Source organism: Coregonus clupeaformis, unplaced genomic scaffold (genome assembly GCF_020615455.1).
Source record: "Coregonus clupeaformis isolate EN_2021a unplaced genomic scaffold, ASM2061545v1 scaf0010, whole genome shotgun sequence".
NCBI lineage: Eukaryota > Metazoa > Chordata > Actinopteri > Salmoniformes > Salmonidae > Coregonus > Coregonus clupeaformis.
The window spans coordinates 1,271,728-1,282,149 of record NW_025533465.1 but is presented as its reverse complement, the minus strand read 5'-3'; the positions used below and the strand labels follow the sequence as shown (position 1 = coordinate 1,282,149).

Sequence of the window (10,422 nt, the reverse complement as noted above, 5' to 3'; positions counted from 1 at the left end):
TTCAACTGTAAGTAATAAATACACACATGTCAATAGCATTACAGGTTTGACACATACTGTATGTCTTTCACATCTTCAAGCACAGGTAAAAGCACAGCCTTTACTTTGCTTTGGCATAGTGCCACTGACTTCATGATGTGTCAAAGTGCACTTTGACATTTCCACAAACAAACAAAGTATGAACTCCAAAAAACACTGACAGTAACACACACACACACACACACACACACACATATATATAATTTGAGATGTTTGTTGTTGAGATCTTATAGTCAGCTTCATTTCATGTACTGTTATGTACACAGAGAAAGACTCATGTTGCGTGACCTACCATACAATTTTACAACAGGCCTTTCTCCATGGCCAGAATTATCTGTGCTATGTGTCCAGTATCCAGGTGAAGCATACTCTCCTTACTTGGTCATATTTTTTTGTTATAAATCCGTTCATGCCATTTTCTTTGTTTGAGTATAGTCTGGTTTGGCTGTTTCTCATAAAATTATGAGACTTCTCCACACAACAGTCAAAATCAGGTCTTACTGGCCAATCAAATCAATCTGACAGAGATCCAAGATCTGGAGGATGATGTTTTTAATCCCAAACCCCATAGACTTTCACAGTCAGGCAGACCCACACAGTTCTCAATAAAGGAACATAGGTCTTATAGGCAATGGGTATTTCCTTTTGTGTGATACACCAACACTGCTGTTAGATCCTACTGCTGGAGGTTCAGTCTTCTCCTCCGTCCATCATGTTGGCTTGGGTCGTAAATAAAGCACCAAGAGCAACAAAGGACCTGATAAGAAGTCTCTTTCTGTCTGTGGCTTTTCTTCTCCCTCAGATCCTGTTGACAGTGTTTATTTTCTCAGAGTTCTGGAAGGAGCTGATGTCCCAGTGGCGGAAGGTGCTGTTCTTGAAGCTGGCTCGGCTCTTGGTGATGCGGTAGATCTTTCTCAGCACGGCCCGGCGCAGCAGGATGTAGACCCAGGGGTCCAGGATCTGGTTCCAGGAGGCCAGCCGGACGCCCATCACCATCAACCTCCTGTATGTGTCCTGGTCACTGCCTATGGAACCACTGTAGGACCGTGTGACTGACATCAGGCCGAAGATCTGCAAGGAACACAGATACCTAGGTTAGTTTAGCAAAGTATTTTACACTGGTTGTGCAGGATATAGAGATGTTCAGCTGGTGTATATATGTTTGCATCAATCTGCATACACTGCTAGTAATATAACTATATTACCTGCCACTGTAGTATGCCACATATGAACAAATAAATAAATGAATGGAGCAGTCAAAATGCATCTTCACAACGTGTTCCTATGAATAGCTGTACTGATGTAATAAATCACAGGCTCTAAAATCAAAATTGCATGATAAATCTTAATTGCAATATTTATAACAATTAGCCACAGCTTATTAAGAGATCTTAAGCACAAACAATGCCTCTTTAATGGTTCTCACATTTCCCCAACAATAAAAAATAAATGCTAAGCGTTTCCTATTTAGTACACACATCAGTAATTATACTTGGGCCCAACTTTTGTGCAGTATTATGCAAATAAAGAACAATGGATACTTTTTGGGAGGGAGATGGGGGAGGGGCGGGGGGGGTGCTCAAGGCTAGTTTGAACAGACCCAGTGGTGACAAGTAACAGGCCGCCATAATTTGAAGCATGTTTTATAGTCTGTCCTCTTTCACTCCTCACAGTTTATGTGTCAAAATGAATAGTTACTTTTATAGTGGACCTGAATAATTGATATGACATATCAACAGTTTATACCAAATTCTTAGTATTGGAATTGTACAAAAAAATCTCCTTGATTGAAAATCATCAAACCATCATCATGTGTTTGTATGAAATTATTTTTGTTGGCTAATATTCCTCTTTCCCATAAGACTGGAAAAGGAGAGAAGCTATGATGCCTGTCAGTGCTAACATTCTCAATGTCAGCCACTCTGACGCACCACTGACTTTCAGAAATCCAATCTGAAATAGGGTGATGCCCAGCAAGACCAGGGCTATTCAAGCCCTTCATAATGGCATGCCCTTAAATCATTTATAATTTATTCCATCAATGGCCCACCATGACTATTCATGTATACCCTTGGTGCAGTGCACCCTGTCTTTCCATGTGTTTTAAGTGTTTATGACTGGGAACTGGAAAGTGTCTATTTCAGAAGGTATACAAAAAGAGGATGAATTATTACTGGATTCTTAGCAGAGATTTTCTATATTATTTCAGGCCTTTGAGTTTATGGGGCAGAATATCTTGGAGATTTACTGAGAGGATTAATTACTTTTGTTAGCAGATAATTTTTACAATATTATTTTATGCTTTTGAGTTTTAGCCAGCAGCATACCACCCTGCAGCGCACTGCTGGCTTGCCTCGGAAGCTAAGTAGGGTGGGTCGGTCCTGGTTGGCCCTGGATGGGAGACCAGATGCTGCTGGAAGCGATGTTGGAGGGCCAGTAAGAGGCACTCTTTCCTCTGGTCAAAAACAAAAAGATCCCAGGGCAGTGATTGGGGACATTGCCCCGTGCAGGGTGCCGTCTTTCGGATGAGACGTTAAACGGGTGTCCTGCTCTCTGTGGTCACTAAAGATCCCATTGCACTTATCGTAAGAGTAAGGGTGTTAACCTCGGTGTCCTGGCTACATTTCCAATCTGGCCCTCATACCATTATGGCCACCTAATCATCCCCAGCTTCCAATTGGCTCATTCATCCCCCCTCCTCTCTCCTGTAACTTTTCCCCAGGTCGTTGCTGTAAATCAGAATGTGTTCTCAGTCAACTTACCTAGTAAAATAAGGGTTAAATTGAAATAATTAATAAACAATTATAGGTCAGAATATCTTGGATATTTACATTCCTCTGAGCCACAAACAATTATGAACATTACTATTATTTATAAGGATTACATGAAGTGCTGATGTACACCATTCTTATTTGATGATTTGATGATAAACCACCATGCACTTTCACACAGCCTGAGAATGGGATGCATGCAGAAGAGCATGTCATTCCTATCACAGCTCAGTGGTAGGTGATGACTCGGATCATTTCCGATTATAGAGCTCTAACTCTTCATTTCCATAGTTCCAAGTCAAATCCATTTCAGTATCTCAGTGAATGAAGATTAAGGGCTCTATTCAATCTGTATCACTGAAGCGTTACATATTGCGCAATAGAAATGTAAATGTAACCCACATGAAAAATTACTACAGTTTACTATAGAATTCTGTAGTATCTGTAGTATCCCTGAATCATGTGTAGTACTTACTATAGAATGTTGTAGTGTACTGTAGAATACTACAATTCATATTACAGTATTATCCGCAAAAGAACACTGTAGTAAATACTACCGTGATGTCCGCAAAAACACTACAGTCCGCAAAAACACTAAAAGTTTTTTACTATAGTAAAGACGACAGTATTTAATTTGCATATACCCTGCCCATTCCCCTCCCCCATAGCCCAATTTGTGCCACCCATAAGTGAGAAACCTTCATGCCAAGTATAGACCATATTGTGTTCCCTACAGGTTACAGAAAAGAGCAGAAGTGTTAAACTATCTGTTAAGATAGTTTTTATACCAGGGTTATTTAACCCTATTCCAAGAGAGCTACCCTCCTGTAGGTGTCCACTCCAACCCCAGTTGTAACTAACCTGATTCAGTTTATCAACCAGCTAATTATTAGAATCAGATGCACTAGATTGGGATTGGAGCAAAAGCCTACAGGACGCCAGCTTTCCAGGAACAGTGTTGGAGAGCCCTGATTTATACCATAGTATACTAGTATTTTTTAATGTGGGATTTTCCGATTGAGCAGACATATGCAGCGTTTACCGTGAATGCAGTCCCCGCTAACGTGGGAGCATTGCCTTTCAATTTCCATGGTAAGGATTGAAAAGAGACCTCAATAAAGATAGTTTTGACCCCTACACTGATTCATGCAGAATTGTGAGCTTCAGTGAACTGAACTTTCCCAACTCACCAGCAGGGGGCTCCAGCAGATGCAAGAGGTGATCATAATGCCCACCAGCTGGGCCACCATCTCAATGTCGTGGGACTTGGCTGAGCGACGGTAGCAGGTCTTACACTTCTTACGCAGTCTGGCAAGCACCAGCGTGACCCCACTGATGGTATTACACACCAGGGCCACAGTCAGAGAGGCCAGGCCCAGTCCAGAGAACAGCATGACAAAGGCCACGTCCGTCTCCTGAGTCTCTCCCAGGACCCTGATGAAGCACCAGGTCCAGGGGTACTGGTAGGTGTAGGCCCCCAGCCTGAAGAAGGGCAGGAGGGCCACACACAGAGCCAGCAGCCAGATGAGAGCCAGCGCCATCTTGGTGCGAGCCGTGGTGACCAGTGAGGCATGGAGCAGGGGCTGTGTGACGCCCAGGCAGCGTTCAGCAGCCATGGCACAGCCCAGAAACAATGGGCACAAGCCGAAGAACACCATGCTACCCCCTAGGAACTGGCAGGGGGCATCGGTGGCAGCGCGAGCTAAGGGCCCAGTCGCAGCCCCAGCTGAGTACAGCCTCAACACCAGGGCACCGGGGATGACGTGGCCGGCAAAGTCTGTGGCCACCAGGGAGCTGGCGAAGAGCAGGAAGGTGGCCTTGGAGCGGCGGCGCAGGCGGGCGTAGGCTTTGGCCAGGATGACCAGGGCTACGATGTTGGACAGGATGCCCAGGGTCATGGAGAGGCCGGCTGCTGTGGGGTTACTGGGGGGAGACATGGGCCTCTCTGTGATGTTTGCCCTCCAGGCCATGGCCGGCACCCCCTCCACCCCCCAGGTCTGGTTGGGGAGGAGATGGGGGGCAGCCAGGCCTGAGGAGTTGTAGTGCTGCATGGCCAACATCACTGGCCTCTGGGAGTCATGAGGGTCCTCAGAGTGGGAGAGCACTGCAAATAGGAAAAGTGTTATAATTAATATACTGACCAGTTGACCAGGAAAAACTCCTAACCTCACCAATATATAGTACTCCCATAACCAAACTTGCGAAGTAACCAATAGCCTATTATACATAGAATAAAGACACATTTTACTGGTGAAACAAAAACTCATTCAGTATTCAGTTATTACCTAACAACAATAAATCTTAAAGTAAAGTTAATTATGCAAGAAATGGCGGTGGAAATGCTTTTATGCGCAAATATTGATATAATAACCATCATATCGAAATAGACTTGGAGTCACGCGATGATAGGAATCGGGAAAGCAAGCAATTTATTAGGCTACAGATGATAAACTTCACAGAGTGGTGAAAGTGGAAGGTGATGAGCTTGATGCTCCTTCCCAATAAATATTGAAAGTCTTATTCTGGTGACACGATGATCGATGCTTGGCTACCGTTTGACAAATACAAGTAATCTCGCTCTTTTGTCCATATTAATCTCATCATGTACAGTGCCTTCGGAAAGTATTCAGACCCCTTGATTTTTCCACATTTTGTTACGTTACAGCCTTATTCTAAAATCGATTAAATAAAACAATTTCCTCAGCAATCTACACACAATACCCCATAATGACAAATGTTAGCAAATTTATAAAAAACAAAAAACAGAAATACCTTATTTACATAAGTATTCAGACCCTTTGTTATGAGACTCGAAATTGAGCTCAGGTGCATCCTGTTTCCATTGATCATCCTTGAGATGTTTCTACAACTTGATTGGAGTCCACCTGTGTTAAATTCAATTGATTGGACATGATTTGGAAAGGCACACAGCTGTCTATATAAGGTCCCACAGTTGACTGTGCATGTCAGAGCAAAAAGCAAAAAAACTCTCAGACCATGAGAAACAAGATTCTCTGGTCTGATGAAACCAAGATTGAACTCTTTGGCCTGAAGGCCAAGCGTCACATCTGGAGGAAACCTGGCACCATCCCTACGGTGAAGCATGGTGGTGGCAGCATCATGCTGTGGGGATGTTTTTCATCGGCAGGGACTGGAAGACTAGTCAGGGTCGAGGGAAAGATGAACAGAGCAAAGTACAGAGAGATCCTTGATGAAAACCTGCTCCAGGGCGCTCAGGACCTCAGACTGGGCCGAGGGTTCACCTTCCAACAGGACAACGACCCTAAGCACACAGCCAAGACAACGCAGGAGTGGCTTCAGAACAAGTCTCTGAATGTCCTTGAGTGGCCCAGCCAGAGCCTGGACTTGAACCTGATCGAACATCTCTGGAGAGACCTGAAAATAGTTGTGCAGCAATTCTCCCCATCCAAGCCAACAGAGCTTGAGAGGATCTGCAGAGAAGAATGGGAGAAACTCCCCCAAATACAGGCATACCAAGCTTGTAGCATCATACTCAAGAAGACTCGAGGCTGTAATCGCTGCCAAAGGTGCTTCAACAAAGTACTTAGTAAAGGGTCTCAATACTTATGTAAATATGATATTATTATTTTTTTTTAAATAAATTAGCCAAAATGTCTATAAAACCGTTTTTGCTTTGTCATTATGAGGTATTGTGTGTAGATTGATGAGGGAAAACAATTGAATCAATTTTAGAATAAGGCTGTAACCTAACAAAATGTGGAAAAATGTAAGGGGTCTGAATACTTTCCGAAGGCACTGTAGGTAGCCTACCCGCACTTTATCTGCAAGGTGTTAGCTAGAGCGCACGTGCCAAGACTAGAGTGAACATTCGCTATTTAACTCAACATTTTTTGTGACATAACCATCAGTACAGTTGGAAATGCGGAAACCCATTTAACTTGTATTTTTTATTCGGTACATGGGAATGTAACCGCAAAAGTTGTTTTTTTTGTTCACTATTTCATCACGGACAGACTTTCATCCGCAGAAAGTCAATTTGATGGAAACACATCTCTTGTGGGAAAATGTGCATATGCTGATTTTTGAATATTCGCATGAAAATCGGTTGCCAATTGGATGTAAAGCCTACGTGATTAGATTATTATGGACACAACAGCGAAATTATTTGTATTTGTCAAACGGCAGACAAGCGTAGATGATCATGTCACCAGAATAAGACCCTGAATATTTATTGGAAAGGAGCATCAAACTCGTCACCTTGCACTTTCACCACCCTGTGAAGTTCATCATAATTTATTTAATTTGTAGCCTAATAAACTGCATGCTAACTCTCGTTAAAACGTTGGATGGAAACCTGGTTAGTGTCCTTGAAATAGGCTATTGTAGACAAAGGCCAACCAGTTTCCCCTTCATGGTACTCTGCAACCTGAGAATGCAGGACAAGTCAAGAGAGTTCTTGTGAAAGTTGCTCCATCAAGTCTTGACGGTGTCTGACAGTGACACAGCACACATTCTGTGAAAGGTGCTCTATCATGACAGCAGATCCATAGACGTAGTCCCTGTGTAGTAGTTGCATGATGACAATTGTGTGGTCAGACTCCGGAAAGCATGTCGTTTATTAGGCTACGCATTAAATAAATGATGATGAACTTCAGTGTGGTGAAAGCGCACCGTGACGCTCTTGATGCTCCTTTCCAATAAATATCTAGGGTCTTATTCTGGTGACGTAATGATGATGCTTGGCTGCCATTTGACAAATACAAATAATCTCGCTCTTCTCTATAAATAATTGCATCATGTAGGTAGTCTACCGGACTGTAGGCCTATCTGGGAGCTAGCTAGTGTCCTTTAAATAGCCTATTGTAGACAAATGCCAAACAGTTTCCCCTTCATGGTACTCTGCAACCTGAGAATGCAGGACAAGTCAAGACAGTTCTTGTGAAAGGTGCTCCATCAAGTCTTGACCATGTCTGACAGTCACACAGCACACATTCTGTGAAAGGTGCTCTATCATGATAGCAGACCCGTAGGCCTAGCAGCTACACGATGACAATCAAATCAAAATGTTCCTTCTTCTTCACACCCTTCAATGCAGAACAACAGAACAGAGAGTCACAATATTTATTCCAAAATACATAAAATCCTATACTGTGCCTAGTCTGTGTAGGGTGTGTTTTCTCATGAGTTACTCAGAATCGATGTAGCAATGATTTCGGATTGATTGTAGCAGAGAGACCTTACCATTGTTAATGAGAAACACACACACACACACACACACACACACTCACACAAAGGTAATGCCCCTGCCTTGCCAAACGCCACATAGGCTACTACAGTTTTATAGGGTGCATTTGCAGTCCTTGTTCTTTGGCTTTTCTAATCGAAAACAAAAATGTCTAACAAAGGGTGCGTTCGTAAATTAACTCTGTCTCTCTACTCCGAGTTCAGAGCACTCTCGTCTGAGTGTGCCAGAGCACAGAATAATTGATTAATTTACGAACGCGCAACACCCGTTGAATATGACCGGTGTCAGTAAAGGTCTTCGGAAAAAACGTAATTAAATTGTTGCCAGCAGCACAGTTACAGTCACTAACGCTCTAGATAACATGAAAACAGCCTAACCAACTCTGCTAGGGTGAGTAAAATGGTCAGAGTGAGGTGTTCTCTCGTTTTTGTCTGGAAGTAGCAAGCAAGCTAGCCAGCTTTAGCCAGTTAGCTTAGGTGCTTGACTGCCGTTGTGAGGTCAGAACGCTCGGATCAACCCTACTCCTCGGGCAGAGCGTCCAGTGTGGACTCTGAACGCTCCGAGAGCGAAGCGCTCTGAATTTATGAACAGATAATCTGACAACACTCTGAATTTATGAACGACCCAGAGCCATTCTGACACACTGGAGGCAATTTACGAATGCACCCAAAGACATTGCTGAATGAGAGAGTTGAAAACGATTTCTTCTCATGAGAGAATTTCAGGTTTAAAAAAGAAATGAAATCATACTAATTCAGCACAATACATGTGCACTTATTATTGGTAAAACAAAAAACATGTATAGTTCTTATAAAAAGCCTTATTAACATGAACAGTGTATGTAACTACTAATTACATGGAGTGTACATTTTGACCAGGGAAAAAATATTTCCCCCTACTTTCACCCATTTTGTTCGAAAAAACAAACAAACAATTGTTCATTGTAAATATCCTGAATGATTTATAAATATAAAATGACCCAATGTGCTATTCAATTAATTTGCCATGTACAAATTAAAAGGGATCTGTGTGCATTATCAAAGCTAGTTCAGCAGTATAGGCTACAAGAAGATCATTAATGTTGTGAAATAAGTAATAATGATATTACCTGACCAAACAGTGAATCCATAGACACAAATGAAGAGTTATTCCTTCGGTTTTCAAATGTTAAATCCTTTCACTGTGAACCATGAAATTCAAATGTTCCTTAAACTCAGGGATTAATCCACGAGAATGTTACTTATTATCAACAATGATTCACCTGAGCTGATAGTGAAGTCATGTATTCCGAGTGCCTCATTCTCTCCTAAAGAAAATAAAACGAGCAACAGCATGAGAAGTCCGTCACCAAGATCAAGACCCAGTCTCCAAAAGGTTGCACAGCCAACCATGTACTATTCAACATTTGTTTCGTTGCTCAGCCCTCTTTATAGACTTGAACCGCGTCGACGCAGCCCCTGGGCGTCTTGGAGTCCGCGAGATGAATGCATGTATCCTTATCACAGCAGTTCAGTGAAAGGGAACGGGGAGTGCTACCCAATAACTTATTGGAAACTAATTAGATATTCCATTAATGCTGCCATTTTATATAACGACCAACTTTACACATTGACATGTAACTATAACATCCAAAGATCATGTAATGTAGCCTAATGTCAAAGTACAGTATCTTACAGCGTTAAAACAAAACAGGTGGCAGGAGTTTGACCAATGTTTAGTTATTACAACATTATTAAAGGGCAATTCCGCCACTTTTCAACCTTATATTCATTATCTCCAGCACCAAACCAGTGTCTACATATGTGAAAACAGCGGGTTTCTATGATCTGTGGTTAAAAAGATAAGAATAAAGGTCTTTAAAAAATTTCTCTGTGACATCACAGGGTAGCATTAAAAGTAAAAAATAAATAAAATTCTTGCTCTCCACATCACTGCAGATATCATAGTGTTTTAAAATCACAGTTATTTTTGTGGTACTTTTTACCTATTTTTATCCCTAATTTTGTGATATCCAATTGGTAGTTACAGTCTTGATCTCGCCATCACGGTTGACAACTCCGTTGTGTCCTCCTCCCAGAGTGCGAAGAGCCTTGGCGTGACCCTGGACAACACCCTGTCGTTCTCCGCTAACATCAAGGCGGTGACCCGATCCTGTAGGTTCATGCTCTACAACATTCGGAGAGTACGACCCTGCCTTACACAGGAAGCGGCACAGGTCCTAATCCAGGCACTTGTCATCTCCCGTCTGGATTACTGCAACTCGCTGTTGGCTGGGCTCCCTGCCTGTGCCATTAAACCCCTACAACTCATCCAGAATGCCGCAGCCCGTCTGGTGTTCAACCTTCCCAAGTTCTCTCACGTCACCCCGCTCCTCCGCACACTCCA

The 10,422-nt window shown here is 42.6% G+C and overlaps 1 protein-coding gene across 1 annotated transcript; it reads right to left on the bottom strand.

Annotated features, from left to right (window-relative positions):
- On the bottom strand, positions 1 to 9,390 carry LOC121551240 (prostaglandin E2 receptor EP1 subtype-like). Its single transcript, XM_041863800.1, has 3 exons — positions 9,146 to 9,390; positions 4,001 to 4,914; positions 1 to 1,110 (listed from the first exon to the last, which is right to left on the bottom strand). Exons 2-3 carry the CDS (start codon positions 4,868 to 4,870, stop codon positions 838 to 840), a joined length of 1,143 nt encoding a protein of 380 aa, XP_041719734.1. The 5' UTR covers positions 4,871 to 4,914; positions 9,146 to 9,390; the 3' UTR covers positions 1 to 837.
- Positions 9,391 to 10,422: the final 1,032 nt, after the last annotated feature.

What these genes read in the sequence shown, in the direction of transcription:
- LOC121551240 (XM_041863800.1), bottom strand. Translation starts at nt 4,870, where the DNA reads ATGTTGGCCATGCAGCACTACAACTCCTCAGGCCTGGCTGCCCCCCAT. An exon ending in TCTGCTGGAGCCCCCTGCTG is followed by an intron (nt 1,111 to 4,000) that starts GTGAGTTGGGAA and finishes TGTTCCTTGCAG; the next exon opens with ATCTTCGGCCTGATGTCAGT.